The 17,060-nt window shown below is 38.5% G+C and overlaps 1 protein-coding gene across 2 annotated transcripts in view; it reads left to right on the forward strand.

Annotated features, from left to right (window-relative positions):
• The window catches only part of MIPOL1 (mirror-image polydactyly 1), a 167,274-nt gene that overhangs the window by 133,429 nt on the left and 16,785 nt on the right, over window positions 1-17,060 (forward strand). For both annotated transcript variants that reach the window (XM_086613306.1, XM_086613305.1), the window contains exon 12: window positions 13,758-13,988. In XM_086613306.1, the coding sequence (XP_086469432.1) occupies window positions 13,758-13,988 (231 nt within the window). The remainder of the gene's footprint in view (window positions 1-13,757; window positions 13,989-17,060) is intronic.

The following is a 17,060-nucleotide window of genomic DNA, read 5'->3' on the forward strand; positions in this document are numbered from 1 at the left end:
ATTCTGGGTTCTGATTATTCTGGCAGGCTTATTTTTGTTTTCGTTTGTTGTAAAGGATCTGGTTTGTCTGTTCCAAAGCTTTCTGTCCACCACCTAAACAACCTTGTCATCTAATCTTCTCTTACAAATTACTTCTGAACTGGGTCACATTCTCCCTAGCTCTAGGCATATAGCTTCAGGCATAGTTTTTTTAAAATTCCTGTGAACTAATTTTTTTCTCAGACAGAACTAGGACCTCACTTTCCCAGAGTAGGCCACACAAGACAAAGGTCCACACTAAAAGCTCAGGACATAGTGAACATGCCTGTTTCTCTTAGTGTCTCCATTTCTGGAGTTCCTTACGAACAGATATATTTACCTTGGACTCAAGAGTTCTCCCATTGATTTAAGTGGGTTCTGAAGTAGTCCTATTACTTTATCCCTATTACCATTCTGCCTCCTAAAATTTAGGAAGTTGACCTAATCACCTAAATGAGTCAGGACTTCAGAGTAAGGAAATCCATAAAGCCTTCTTCAAAGTGTTGTGATTTTAAGGCTCGATAGATCATGAAGAACTAGTACTACGAAAGGAAACTATAAAGAACAGATTCACAGTGTCTTGGGAGCAGACAGAATTTCTCTCCTTAGGAATTATGTCTGTCTTTATATCCCCTAAGGTACCAGACTTCATATTAATCACGTTTCCCTCTACTCCAGGGAACCACATAAACCCTTTTATTAAACAAGCCAGCATCCTACATAGCCTGTGGCACTTCTTTTTTGGATCATTTTTCTGTGCTCTGCAGAAGCTCCATTTCCAACAATTATATGCAATGCAAAAGTGCTACCAAATGCTCTATGCATATACTCAGGTCTGAAGTTTCCGGAAAGCTGAGCAGGACTTCAAGAGCAAAATGAGTCTGGAGAAGTGGATGATATTTACATGCTGCTGAAGTGCTTGGGGGGCTCCTGCTTTGAATATTCTGATTTGTTATTGTTTTCCTCTAGAGTTGCAAGTCCCTGAAACTTGTAAACCAAGTCCTAAAGGTCTCCGTTTGGGGAGTGGAAATGAAGGGCCTCTTTTGGAATGTTTTTTCTTTGCCTCTGGATTCCCCTAGCTGTAAGATGTGAATAGCGCTAGTCATGCATTTTTTGGAAAATACATTGATTTAAGTTTCGTTATTAGATTCTGCTAAATGTTAAGTGAGGTAAACCTAAATTTATCACAGTAGCTATTGTATTGCAGCACTCCTTCTGAAATGCGAGTGCAGAACTGCCTTTTCCAGACAAACCATACACTGTGAGTGCCCCATTAATACATTCAATGTTTAATGACCAACTGTTTCTCCCGTTTCCTCTAAATTACTGTAAAGTTACTATTCCAAGGAGAGAAAGTAGCTTTTTATTCTGGAGAAGACTGTGGCATTCATCACTTTGAGTGAAAATGTAATCTCAAACAGTTCATAATATTTCCTCTGCTAAAAGGCAGCAAGAATTTGGAAACCTTTGAAATAAGGATGAGGCTGCAAGAGAGAAAAAAAATATCTGCTTTCCAGGTAGGTGAGTCCAGTTATTGTATTAGTTCAGGTTTTGGGGGCCGGTTTTGGTCAAATCAGTGAATATATATATATAAGTTTGTTGTAGAAATGTTGCAGAGTTCCTTCTTTCTGTTCATAACAGTGCAGCTCTTTATGATTGCGGGGGAAAAAATGGTTTAGTGAAGGAGGTGTTAAGCCTGCCAAAGTTGATGGAAGTGAACTTGGATAGCCATTTAGTGTAGGACAGCTAGACAGGAGCAGAGAAGAATGTAAAATGAGTAGATTGCTACAGATTTATTCTTGCCAGAACAAAACAGGCAAATTGTTTGTAAGTTTAAAGACTCTGAGTTTGCAGACTTAAGTAAAGACATGCCTTTAAAAAAATCCAAAAAGATATTGGTATAATCATATATCTTTTGAACATTATGCTGGAGGAAGGTTACAAGAATGTTGAACACTTAAAAATGATTTTTACTCAACTAATGCTTCCATAATGGACGTTAATACTGTTGACATTACTCATGGATTGAATGCAAGCAATTTAGACAATAGATAGTATCAGGTGCTAATAGATCAAACATAATTACTCTTGATGAAATAATTTTACACAGTTTAGCAAAATCGTTTCAATTATTCACTGTGAAAGAAAACATTGAGTAAAAGTGAAAATACTAAGCTTTCTCCTGTAGAGGCATTGTATGCGTTTCTGAGTCATATTTTTTTCTTCATAGCAACCTTTCCTCTATAATAGCTTCCAGTGCAAGTTATTACAATTCTTTTTGCATAAGATAGGTCATGTGAAGTTCAGCTGTAGGTGGGGCCACTGTGGTAGATTGGGGGACAGTCTTAATAGATCCGTTTCATTAATTAAGTCATGCATTTTTTTATTAACAAAACCTGTATGTCAGGTTTAGCCAGCTGGGAACCATTCTTATGGTTGTTATCTTTGTCAGAAGGAATATTGTGAAAATAAGGAATTACTGTACACGCTTTAACTCCTGATTAAACAGAGGAATGATATCTGCTCACCCACTGTTCATGAAAAAATAACTTAGGGGCATATCATACACTTGATTCATAGGTTCTGATCTTACATATCTCATTAAGGTAAAAACTCTGTACATCACATTCAAAATTTACGCAGAAGGATTTATGTCATACCTATCTTATGGTCATTGAGGTAAGCAAGGTTAAGGTCATAATTTCAAATATCTAGATTTTATTATTTCTTTTTACTCTTGAAGGAACTTGTTCTTCTTGCCCCTCTTTTTGGGTGTATAAAGCAATATTTTCTTGCATTCTTTCTCTTCTGGTGTTCGATTGCCAGAGACCAGGAGAAAGCAGTAAGATTTCCAGGAAGTATTTAGTTGTACAGAACATCCAGATCAGTGTAGGCACCTACTGATAGCCACAGCCTTTAGCTTCTTGGTACAAATAAATTCAAGGCATTCTTTACTAAGATTTCTCCTGGTCCTCAGTGGGAAATGCACTAGTGACTTCCATTATCATTAAAGAAGGTTGAACTGGGAGGAGCTTTCACCAAAGAGGAAGTGTTGTGAATTTGTCCCTCACTCAAAAGAGTGGGAAGAAGGATGGGTAACAAGGTTCATATTATCTGATTTATTTTTCTTTTACTTCTCAGCTATGCAGGATCTTAATATTATCCAGGCTCATCTAACATCACATTCTGTTTGTTTCAATCATAGACTATAAAAAAGAATAATACAGAGGGCAGAATTCCGTTCTAAGGTCTTTGGTGGAGATACAGAAATGCTTATTCTTCTATTTAGCTTCTTTAGCAAAAGAGTCATACATTATTAGGCTTCTACAGTTGTGACAGTAGAACGAGTATCTTACTTCTTCTTCTAAAGCAATGTTACTGCTCTTATCAGAGGATAGTATAATATTGGTTGAATGTCTATAAGCACAGTAGGCAGTATTCATGCTAATAATTATCTTGTCCTGTTCAAAAAAAAAAAAAAGGAATTGAACAGTGTTGAATTCAGTGTTGTCTATGTTTCACAAGAGCTTTCATACGCATGCGGTTTCCTTGTCAGGTCCTGAGAAAATAATTAATTCTTTGGTTCAGTGCAACCAATACATTTCCTGCTACAGTATTTGACTTTTACCTGCTGGTTATGGGGAAATGATATGCTGGTAAAAAGAAAAAGATGCAGTTTTTGTCATGAACTCCTGCTTCATGAAGTTAAAACTGTTGTTTTCCTCTTCACTCAAGCTAAATTAAAGTGCACGACAATAGTATTCTTTTACAGATTTTATTTCAGTAGCCCAGTGGTCAAAACTCATGAGTGTGAAAGAAGACAGAGTTGAGGGAAGCTGATTTAAAAGCTTTGGATACAGAAACCAGTTCAGCATCCATTTTCAGCTGCTTTCCAACCCCTATGCTTTGCAGCTCTCTCTTCACTGATTTTTCTCCTGCAGCCACCAGTCTAATCTCTCACTTCTCAAGAGGGACACGAGTTGTGTGATTCGGCTTCCAGTCGGCACGCTGTATCCAGCTGATGGCCTCTTTTGCCAGGGAGGAAGCTAAGAACATCTTCTCAGGTGACAAGGATCTTGGGCTCATAGCAGCTTGATAAAGCACAGGAGGCCGCTATCACTGCCTGCACTCCATGGTGGCAATGGCGAACCCGCAATGGGGAAGCAGAAACTGCCTCCTTGTGAGAAACTGTCATGTTTTTTCCATAAAGGTCTCAAACCCGGATCTGTCTGCAGAGGTTAACTGGGCTGATGTGCATTGCCAACACAGGCATACTGTTAATTAGCTCTTTTGTATCTTCCCATGAATAATAATTTGCACTGAGACCAGAATCGAGATCAGGGTCTGGGGTTTCCAGATGCGGTACACGTAGGTAATAAAAAGCAATCCTGGGCCCCCAAAGCTTAGAATTTAAGGACGACACAAAGCAAGGGAAAGTTTCAGCATGGCAGACTGAGGTTTGCATGTTGTGACTTGCTTAATACCACACAGAAGACGTGAAATAGAAGAGGGAATTCAAGACAGAGCTCTGATCCCCAATCCACTAAATCATTCCCCCAGCATGTGTCCTTGTTTCACGTTAAGGAGAATGGCCCAGACAAGTCTGCCCAGTTACTTCGGTAAGCACTGGTACAATAGGCAAGCAGACTTCCCCTATATTAAATTTCCCAGGCGTTCCCTTTATCATTTGAACCATCATTTTAACTGCCTTGTTTCATAGCGCTTAACTGTCCAAGGAGCTGCATGATTTATATGAATAAGGGTTTGGCAGCAGCAGCAGCTAGGTAAGACATGGCTTTACTGAGTAGCGATACGTTACCATTGTGTCATTTGCATGGCTTTCAGGAGGTGACTTGCTAAGTGTGTATCTGCATAGCAATCCCCAAACCAACTGCATTTTTGTATTGGGAGAAGCCATGATAGCTTTAAAGTAGACATGACAGGTGTCTGTACCAGTCTGGAGGAAGCTTTTCAAACTGCAGCACATGCAGTCCTCCTAGTGAATACTTGCCATTTCGGAGTGGTACGTGCTGCTGTGCACAGTACCAAGAAAGTGGGGAAACCATGTTCTAAGCACACTCACCTAGAGTTCATCGATGTACCTCACCTCTTGGCACATTGATGGCTACAGCTGGACATGTGCTGGAGCACAGGACATCTTGTTTGCCTTTGGTCAGTTGCTTAATATTTTTCAGAAACACCTTGGAGAAAAATCAGACAGAACTGTTGAAACACTCTCTGTTCTGTTTTCCTGGGGCAGGAGGGAAGTATCATCCAATTAAAAAACATGGTCTATTTTAATTTTTTTTAAAAAGTCATTCGAAGATTTTTAACCAGCTGAATCATTCAGCAAGCAAGAAATGACAAGAGGGTAGAGCTCCATGCAAATTCCCTTCCCAGGTCAGTCACACTGAGGGTTTCTAGCTTTAGCACTACTCAGCTCATCCATGAGATCATCCCCTCTTTCAAATTCCATATGTATTTGGTTATTCCGTCTTTGAAACACGTTTCCATTCTTTGTATTTCTTTTAATTGCCTTCTCCTGGAGAGACTCTTCTCTTCCATCTACTCAGCTGGATGTTCCTGGCCATGCTGGAAGGCAGGGCTGGCTTCCAGCCCTGGGTCCAAGACAGCTTCATCTCTTACTTTTTTGGTTCAGTAGGGAAGTTAAGCCAAGCAATCACAATAGCAAGTCAGGACAGCCATAAAATTCGCCATCTTGTCTGATTTATAAAGATAACATTGTATTAAGTACAAGATATTTTCTGAGGTCATTAATAACAGGCTTTCTTCAATTGGTCATTCCTGAACTGTGCCATACACTTTACTGCTTGATTGAGTTATATGCCTTTATGATTTTAATTAATACTGTTTTCATCAAAGCCAATTACTAGTGATTTGAAAACTCCAGGCTGTTCAGTTTATCTATGCAGTGTTTGGGAATAATTCCATGATCTTTATTTTCGAAATCTATTGAATGGCATCAAGAGCACTAAAGGGGCCATTTAAACACTGGGGAAAAAAAATAATGCTTATACTTCTGGGAAAACATTTATGGTGATTCACATTTTGGAAACTGAAACACTACCAATGTTTTATTCCCAGATTATTTTCCAAGAAAAAGCTTGGATCCACTGCTGAACCAGTTTCTTCAAAATACTTAGGCTCATACTGTAGTTGGATCATGCAGAGAAGGCTGGAATACTGTGCTGGAGGAGGTCAGGAGACTCCTCCATCTTCCATCCTGTGACATTAGCACAGAGGCATGGAATAAGCCTATCTAAGTCTCTAAGGAGATGTTCGGATCCTACCTGGCTGTACCAGAGGGGAACAGACACTAGGTGGTAAAGGATCAGGATAAGAGTCTTCCTCTGTTTAGTGATCTAGACAAGCTGCTTTGCACAGAAAAAAAGAAAACAGAAGAATGCTAAAAAAAAATCATTAGTGGAGAATATACCCACTTAAAGATGGGAATATTCACTATATGGGAACAAAAAGTCTCTGGATCTCTCTAAAATTTAGAGTTGGTTTTCTTGGTGGTGAAGAGAGGCTAAAAATCCTACGCTATCTTGATGTGAGAGCTAAGAATTTTACAGAAACTGAAGCCTTGTAAGAAAATCTCAAATGTGCACTTGTATAACAGGTTTTGAGCGAGTCTGGCACAGTATTTACTACTACAGTATAAAGGGCTGGGTGCCTTGATGTATATTTCTAGTTGGCAATTTATCAAGGAAATAAACTTTGATTATTCTTTATTTTGTGACATGTGGATTGAAACTACATTTTCTCTGTCCAAAGCCTTGATTTAAAAGCATTAGATCATTAAATTAAGTGCTTTTGCATAAGGCTAAAATTGTAACTGAACAAATTATTTATGCAGAGAGAAGCAAGATAAAGTTTCTTTCAAGAGTTCTTTAACATATCAGATTGATAAGAGTCAAAACAGCTTTACTGCTATTAAATATTTACCAAGACTTTGCTTTTGGAAGAGGAGCAGTTCAGTGCAGTGTGTTTGGCTCCATGCAATGCTATTGATTAGCTATCAGAAGGACATAGTTAATGGGTAACTGGAGGTATTACAGAGCGCTCCACATTCTTGTCAAGTCTTTTCTCTGAAGATGACCTAAAATAAAGTCAGTTACAACTGGCGTTCACCCTGCGACAGATTGCACAAGCTCACCTACGGTATGAACAAAAGGTTCACAAGAATCAGTTGACCGGGCTTAAGCAATCCTTTCTAGTAGTTGTTGTCATCACTGCTGGACTTTAGAACTGCATATGTTTACATTTAATTAGAAAGAACACACAGTTTACATCGCACAGTAGCTATCAGTATCGAATCAGAATTGATTTCCGCTCTCTTTCTCAAATGACTGTTTCCTTCAGACTAATTAAAAAAAGGCACATAACAAAATGACTCATATAAATTTTAAAGCAAAGTAAACACTATTCCCCGGAGACAAAAATAAAAGTCAACAGCACATAGTCGTTACATTGAGCCTGTTTTCAGGTGATTCTGATGTCTGCATTATGATATATATCGGTATATCAGGTTTGTTTTATATAGATGTATATATGGTTGTATATATGAAATACCCCTTCGCACTGAGTGGACGCTTCACTGACTGTTTCAGCTTTCAGGGTCAGGACTCTTATTTGTTTCATCTGAATTGTTAGAGTTTATCTAATACAAGAGGTGATTCACTAGTATTACTACTTTTCACAGAAGGATTTTGTTAATTTCAAATGAAATTGTCTCACGTAAAATGAAAGTCAAAAGCCATTATTCTTAGCAGTGAGAAGCTGCAAAGGAAACTAAAGGCACAAACCAAATTAGCCTTAACTTCATGTATAATTTCCAACAAAGAAACTCTTTTAGATTTTGTTAGTTATGCAGGCAAATCTAAATTCAAAGTGCAGTGACAGGAGACGTCATTTAAGGCTTCTGGCAGAAATGCCTGACCCTTGAATGTGTACATTCTTTGTCATCAGGAAAGTTTTCCTTGATGTGGCATTTTGGAGAGGAAAGGTTCCAGCCAGCAATTTGCTGTCTACTGTCAGGTCCCTGGGCGCTGAAGGGATTGCAGTCCAGAGCAGGCTGGTGGGTAGGTGTGTGGAGCTGTAGGAGCTGATCCTGAAACGCATGTCAGAAGGCCCGGTATTCATCTGTACCATAATGCTGTGGTTTCTGTGTGAGCAACGGTGTTCAGAATGAAGCTCTTGGCAAGAATAATCAAAAAAAGGAAAAAAGTATTACGTGCGGCATCTATTCTCTACCTGGTTTGATTGGTATACCAGAGGCTGTTATTTTAGTGCACAAGCAGAGTCACTGCCTTCTTAATTAAGTTTAGCTTTGGGGAAAAAGGTGCACTGTTCTTAAAACCGATGTTGTCAAAAACATACTCAAATTATAAAAAATAAACCGCTATTCCCTTTAGGACAAGATCCTCCATCTCTTTTCCACCAAGTTTGTGTTTCTGCAAATCCCTGACATCGGCAATTTCCCAGCTGGCCCGAAGCCAGAGTCGCTGGCTCTACACCACCCACGTACACACCCCTTCAGTGATCCATGTCAACCGCGTGGCCTCCAGCAGCCATCGGAGAGGTGCGGGGGCTGCCGGTTCAGCCCGGGGACTGGGGAGGTGAAAATACCTTTTGTCTTTGAGCTGGCTGTGCCCCTCCTCCCTGCCTGCTGCCCGCAGCAGAGCCAGACCTGCGCTGCCCCAGCCGCGATGCTCACGCTTTCCTCGGGTTTCGTGATACACAGTAAAACGTGGAGTTGTTGGCACTGTCTTAAACATCTTTTATATTCAAATACTGAGGTCACTCTTGATGACTTGATGCCAGTTCTGTCTTCGATTAATAGATAAGGTTCCCTCTGTATTTGCAGTGTTACCTAAACAATCTATTTCTGTAGGGAATAACTGCAGTATTACAAATACTGAGTTAAAGTTATTTTGTTAACTAAAGCCATCGGCAAATATTTAAGAATGGCCAAAGCATATGAATTGGCAATAAAGAATGGATACGAGATAGCAAAATTCTTTCTTGTGACTTCTAGTGTGATAAAGTAAACACTGTACAAAATAAAATTATTTTTAAATTTTTCAATTAATTTTACTAGTTAGAAGCAAGCCTTCAGGACTTGACAGTTGCACTCTGAATGCTCAGGCTAGAATATGATAATACAGCCAATTCCCATGTCAAAACATGACAAGAACATTTTACGGCAAGCTTGGTTCTAGGAATAACATGTAGTCTAGTAAAACTGTGAAAAGTATCCACAATAGTTACTGTTATATTGAAAACACAGTCCCCTAATTCATGGATGAAATTTGAGAGCCTGCGAATCTGTGTCTTGCAATTAACACAGGTATATTGTGGAACCATGAAGATGTGTAATTAATGTTAACATGTATCAAGTAGTATTCAGGATTAAAGCGTAAAATCTACAGTAGTCCCTTCTGTAAACTCAGATGCACTGTATCTGAGAGTGGATGTATGCGTGAAAAAAGCTCATGCTATCATCTTCCAGACTCTAATCAATCAATCTGTCAACATGTTATCCTGTAAAATCCTGAGGTTATATCACCAACTGCCACAGAGAAGAAAATCAGTGGTGGGCTCTGTTCAACAAGTGCATACCACTGGATTTGGTGAGAGAATGTAAAATAAAGAGGATGCCTGAGCTCATCCAAGACTACAAATGCGTGGGTACATCACACACGAGAGAGTGACGCTCCGTGATGGACCGTGACGGTGCAAAGAACATACTCTGCATTACGCACAACATGCACCACTGTTACAATACGGTCTGTGGCCTGTGTGCCACAAAGTCGAATAACACAGCTGCTGCTTTTGGTTAAATTAGTGAGAAATGTTTGGGTGGTTGTACTGGAGAGAAAACACAGTCCTCTTAATTCATGTAATTGCAGAGGAAGGAAGGCTAGTAAAATATTTGTCTATGGTAGGGCAATGCCATCTAGTTACCAGTCTACCAGCTGTCAGGCTCCTGACTCACATGTAGTGCAAACTTGATCATTTTATATCCTCCACTTCACAGCAAAGTATCAAAGTCCTTCTAGGTCTTATGGGCTTTTTTTAATATCATCTTGTGACAGTGTTTCCTAAGAGCACCTTTGAGGTGGTATTTTCAAGGTGTCAATGCTGCCGGGCCCCGGAGTGCACTCAGCGGTATGAAGGGACCCTCTTCAAAGCCATCCTGAGTGCAGGCTGAGGTCTGAGAGGTCTCCAGAACTTGAGTGTCAGAAACATTTGTGGTGAAAACCAAGGTCAGACCTACATGCCTTTGGGAACGTTGGATATGTTTATCACTGGGGTGGGGGAGGAGGGAGGGGATGGATAGGGAATGTTTGTTTTTTGCTGGGGTTTTTTTCTTCCTTTAGGTGGAAGGTTTCTCTGTGTTGTTCAGTAATTGCTTCAGGTGGAAAATCGTTTCCCACCTTGCAGCAAAAGTATGCCTGGCAAGCAGAGAAGTGTTATAAGAGCAGCACTTCATACAGTTGATTTTCAGCCAAAGTCAAGTCCCTCTGGGATCGGTTACAACTGGTGAAATTTTTTAGCAGGCTTGAAGCTGCTCTGACTTTGGGGCTAAAAAACTGAAAACTCTTGATATCTGCAGGACCTGCACAAGTGACATCATCACGTCACTTTTTATTCTGCCTGGACACAGTTAAGATGGGCCCTAGAAGCTCTCAGATCCAAGCTGGAACAAGAAAGGGGCTGTGCTGCCATAGTAAAGCAGAAGACTTACTATAAAGAACATGTGAATTGCTTAAATCAAGGAACTGTTTGGATGCTTTTGTGACCCATTTTTCAGGCCTACAACTCCAATTATTTTTGATTTATAGCATCAATATTCTTTGAAGAAATAATCTTTGGGACATTAATGAAGGAATTTCAAATTAATAAGTATCAAAAGAGACTAAATAAAAGTATTTTCGCAAAGCACATATTGATGGAAATCTGACAATTGTATGCTTTAAAAAAAATTTTAAAGATCTGTCAAGGACAATGCCTTTATCTAGAGGAATCATACTGGCTACAAAATGTATACGTTTCAGAATCTATTGATCATTCAGGTGCAATCATTATGAGTTAAAACATGTGATAGTGTATTGCATAGTGTATTGTTCATGGCCAGTCCTTGAGAAGAAGCCCAGTTGTAGGCACGCAGGGCCAATATTTTAGAATCTAAATAAATGACTGTATTTTTCATATGTTCTGGAAAAAAAAAAAACTCTCAGCTGATATGAACAAGTTAGAATATTTAGGTTATTCTCTTTTTTCTTTTTTTAATCAGGGACCCATATATTCACTGAACAGTTTGGTTTCTCATCTATCTTTTTTTTTTCTTTTAATCTTGTGCCAAGTGTTTAAGAAAAGGGCAGCAGTGGTATTTCAGCAACCTGCTTTCAGCATTATTTGCATACCTATGTATTTTTCCATGGTGATCAATGCTCGACTATAGTGGAACTTTAGTTAGTAAGTTTTATGTGCAACTGTTGAAGTAATTTTATTTTTAATGATTCTGTTCTAGGGATTTTAATGTCCCTTTATAAATATTTATATTTTCAATATGTCTTCATTTAATTGAAAAGGTTCTTCACATTATTTTCAGACAACTGCAGGTAGTAGGCGTAATGATATATCAACTCTGACCTTTTAGCTTCTGGATTTCTATTAGTTCATCCACATTTTGCTTGTCCATGTGTATTATATTTTAGTTTGTATATGGTTTTCCTCTATGGGCTATTGGAACAAAGGGTGTTTTCCATACAAACAGCTTAATAAACTGGAAAGGAAGAAAATATGCTATTGCATACTAACAGCTGTCTTGCACACTCTCTCTTGAGTACTGCAATCAGTCTGCACTGCTACTAGAAATCCGCACTGAAATAATGTTTGATGTTTGCATGGTCATCAGTCAGAAGAATGGTCTCAAGTCATAGTCATCAGTACATCAACAGCTTCTGATATTCTTTAAGTTGTTTTGAAATTACTTCAATTATTTGTCTAAAACCACTGCTCGTTATGATATCCTGTTGCCATCACTTTTGTTATAAATGTCTTCCATGAATTTCTTCTGCTACCAGCATCATTTTCCACTGGTGTAAAATTCACAAATTATTTATGGCTATGAAGAGATGGGAAGCAATCATTGCTAATTCCATGGAGAGCTTGCTGATGCAGGCCTCTGCCCTAGTAATCAGCTCTTAATGTGATTCCTACCGTTGCACCTCAATAACTCAAGCAGCTGTCTAGATACTGATTCCTTGGGAAGTAATTCCACAGTCAACAGGCTTCATTGAGAATTTTTTACCTGATGCACCGTCTTCTTCTATTATTCTCCTTTTTTCAGTTTCTTCTCATTATTTATGGGTAACCTGTGTGTGTAATATATTATTTTCCATACCTATTGTTAGCTGATCCAGGTGTGTTTATTTCTTTTAGCTTCATGAATCTATTGCCCTAAGATCCTATTTGATTTTATTTTTAATTTCTGAACTCTCTTTGATTTGCGCAGAACTTTCTGGCACACAAGTACAAAGCATATAGTACTGCATTCTGGGTTGTACAATGAAAGAGTATTATTTTTATGCTCTATGATTTGGTATCTCTATGAATATACCTCAAAATCATGTATAAGACTGAATGGGTGGAATATACATCCATGGCACTTCGTGTGTGAAAAAGATGGTAAACATGTCTACTTTTTGCCTGAGCGAGGCCAAAACAGTGAGTCAGAAAGGACCTTGCAAGAAATTATGGTGGAGGACACTAAAGATATTGAAATGTACAGTAATAAAACCTCGATACTGGCAGGTAACCTGTCTATGTCTGCTGTAGACAAGCTATTTAAGACACAGTATATTCTAGTATAGGTGTTACTGGTTTATTTAAATAAGCATCAATAAATATTTGAAGTTTCCTCTCACAAAAATATTGACCAGGGATCTTTAGAATTGGTTACCACGTGCAAATCATTCATATTTCTGGGTAATCTTGCTGATTCAATGATTTTAATTTTTGCATTGTAGCATTTTTATTTTTTTCATTATATTGAAAATTCTGCAATTTTGCTAATAAACCCTCTGTAGTTGATGAGTCTGCTTACTAAAAGAGATGCCTGCGTAACACAAGTTAATAACGTGTCAGTAACTTACACTGATTAATTCAACTTCATGTAAATCACTAACAACTTTTTGCTGCAGCTCAAAGGTGATCAAGAAGATGCTACAGCTGAAAAATATTACCTTTTAAGTTTTTGTCAAATAGATTTTTGACTTTTTAAAATTCTGATAGTTGTTACATACTTCTAGGAGAGCCTTGTAGAAATGGGATGTTATTTTTGATCTCTGTCGCTTTTGAAATAAAACTTCTTTTGATGTTATCGTCGTATCATAGACTGGTTTGTCTTGGAAGGGACCTTAAAGATCGTCGAATTCCAATCCCCCCACCATGGGCAGGGACACCTTCCACTAGATCAGGTTGCTCAAAGCCTCATCCAACCTGGCCTTGAACACTTCCGGGGATGGGGCATCTATAACTTCTCTGGGCAACCTGTTCCAGTGCCCCATAACCCTCAGAGTGGTGAGTATTAGTGCATGTGGATCCATGTATGCTAAGATTAAACATATTAATTAAACTGAGTGTAGTATTCTTGCAGCTCAGCCTTAGACTGAAACTTAATAGCATGTATGATTTTGTTTTCCCAGCTTATACAAATCTTTATCTGAAGGAATGAGTCTGAAGGACCAACTTAATTGTACTTTCGGTACTTCTGAAGGTGGACCGCAAGGCAGGGAGGATGTTGTGACCCTTACCTATCGCCAGATTGAAGATCTGGCAGCTCAGCTGCAGCAAGCTCGGTCAGAGCAAAAGGACACAGAGCTGAAGCTCCAGAAAGCTGTGGAGGCTTCACAGGAGGCCAATGAAAAAGTTCAGAAGTAAGTTGCTTTCCTTCTTTCGGGAAAAATTGCAGTTGAAAACCAAATGAAACATTGTTTCTTCTGGTATTTCGTCTATTATTGAACGTGTGGCCATACTCGGGAAAGTTCCTTTAAAACTATTCCTTCATTGTCAGCCGTTCAGCTCGATACTCACTGTGAAGCCAATCATTTTAAGTTTTATAGTATTACGCAGGTCAGCGTGCCTGTCGTTTTACTGGTATGGAAACTGCTTTCTAACATGTGCAAGGCACAGAGGAAGTATTTCCATCTCCTGGGAAAGGTTTCCAGTCTTTTTACCTCATGGCAATCCTATGGCAACAAAGTGTTTGCCTTTATAATTGCATGGCAGAATATTAAGGTTCTCATTTTTGGTCTGTTACATATCTGGCAAGTTTCATGTTTCACGTCACAGCAAATGCTGATGGGGTTGTTTAGGAGTGGCTTCAAAACCTCACAGAAACCAACAGGAAGTCTCTGAGTCAGTGAACAGGGATTATATTCTCTTTCCCGTCATAAGATTCCCTGTTAAAACGTTACTGAACTCCAAAACCTGAAGTTAATCTCTACTGAAGTCCTTATTGTGGTGATTGTTATTACTATCACATAAGCCTTTGAAAGTCTGATTGCTGGGACATAACAAACGTGTAGGCAGAGCCTCTTCGCAGGCTGGCACTTCTCATCTCTGCATTGCATTCATCAGCTGCAAAATACCCTTCTCACACCCTTCCAAGGTGGTCGATGCTGAACTGATGCAAATTTTCCTGTCAGTCTGTTCTGGTTTTGACTGGGATAGAGTTAGTTCTTCTATCTGCAGCGTATTTCCAGAGTAGCCAGAAATTGGCTTATAATGTATTGCAAGGACCCAATAAGAGTTCTTCCTGTTGCAAAAAAATACATGCTGAGATCTCCTATTGAAAAAATAAAGAAATTGTATTTTTATATTTTTAATTTATCTGTAAACTATATAAAATATAGTTAAGATAGATATATATATGAAAACACACATTTTCAGTCATCTCTTTAAAAACTCCAGTGGTTGTTTGAGAATCATCCAAATCTGTATTCTGAGCACTTCGATATAGTTGAAACTTCAGCAGGTGCACACTTGATAAAAATAAACATACAAAAAATAATTACAGCATGTTAGAATATTGGCTAAATCTTTCTGTACATTTTTTAAAGTTGTTATTTCGTTTCATTTTATTTATAAGCATTTACTGCCCATAGATATTTAAATGAAGGTTGTTTTTTGGTTTGGTTTTGTAGTGAAACGGTCTTGTTTAATCCTGTATAACCAAAGTGGCTAGAGTAGAAGTGCAGCAACAACCTGAATGAAAGTGATGTTGATGCACTGCTGTAGTGAAAAGAATTTATGCAATTTAACATGCTCAGCTACTTGGGAAAATTTTGGTCAGGTTAGTTTTCATTATTGCTAAGATCAGACCACTGAGCCTATAGGAAAATTAAACAATTGGGTGAAGTCTTTTGATGACAATAGCATGCCCTTTTTACCAAGAAACTGTGGAAATGCTCTGTGCGTCTTCCCAGCACCCGGAGTCATCCACCCCCATCTTATAATTCAACCTGCAAACAGATTAAGCAGCTGAGTTTGTGGAAAGTGTGTTTACTTTGAGCTAAGAACCCTTGTGTGACACTATAGAGATTCCTCTGACACCTCTGGGAGAGCTACACAGACAGTTCGTACTCATCAGCAGGGAAACCGGGCTGAGAATTCCCAATTTCTTTGTAACCTCAACTGCTTCATACAAATCAGTGTTTGGCAATTAGGCAGGAACTCATTTGTTAGCTTAGCTTTTTATTTCAAAGATGGGAAAAGGAACTGACAATTTTTAAACCTGTCAACAGAAAGTCTTCTGGTATTAATTACAGTAGTATTAATTATTAGCACTGTCTTAAGAGAATGCTTATTGTAATTTAAAATGTGACACTATGGTTCATAGCGTAAACAGGTTTCTAAAACATCTGTTTTCTTGACCTCTTTTAAATGCCTGAGTAAAATTGAATTCTGACATATGAGGGCAGGATTTTTAGCAGTTATATAAACTAGTTTCTCAGTATTATTCAGTAAAATATCTAAAGAGTAGCAACAGTTAGAAGAGAAAAATAATTATGAGCTTCATTAAGAAAGAACATAATTAGAATAAATAAAATAATGTTGAAAATTAATGTGATTTGTATCTTCGTACCACCTAATTTACTAATGTCCACTGTACTTTTGCTAATCTGTTGTCTGGCAAAAGTAAAGATTTTTTTAATATTCTTAAAAACTTCGGTGTTTGCATTCAGTATCACATGCAGCACTCAAAATAGAGATGTAATTTCTCCACCGTGTTACCATCATGTCAGCCTTTTGTGTACCCACCTGCAATTGTTGCTTTCTAAATGTGAGATCCAAGTCAGAATAGTGGTCCTGTGTGTTCCATCAGGACACAGAGCATCTAAAAAATGTCTGAATACTATCCCACATGAAACAGCAGCTGTGAACCAGAAGGGAGATATATTGGAACCTGCTTGTAGTGAACTTGGATATAGTTAAATTCTGTTCATTGCTGAAGTAGGGTGAACATCTCACATTGGCTCACTGCGGTGTGAGAGATAAATTGTGACTGTGTGCTCTTGCCTGCAAAAATGATTCGCCTTCCTAGCAGGGGTGGTGGTGTGAAACAGAAAACGTGGATGCTCAGGGAGTGACCACGCAGATTTAGCAGCATTTGTTTGAATCTGTTTTGATTTTGAAACATGAACAAGATACACATTTGCCTTTTGAGAGAGCACTGTTCTAGTTGATAAAGCAAACACACATTTTAACTGTGTGGTGTGTGTAAGTAAATACATGTAAGCGCACACATAACACAGTACATATTTATTCAATGGGAAATTACTACGATCTGCATGATACTTAATATTTTTAACCTATAGTCTGTAGAATGGCTATGACTATAATTTTCTATATTTAATTAATGTTTCTAATTCCCGGTTACAAGCAAAGAATTAGGACAGCGGTGCAGAATTTACCGGGAGCGTTGGCCCAGCGCCACAGGCCCCCTA

Source organism: Tauraco erythrolophus, chromosome 6 (assembly GCF_009769465.1).
Source record: "Tauraco erythrolophus isolate bTauEry1 chromosome 6, bTauEry1.pri, whole genome shotgun sequence".
Lineage (NCBI taxonomy): Eukaryota > Metazoa > Chordata > Aves > Musophagiformes > Musophagidae > Tauraco > Tauraco erythrolophus.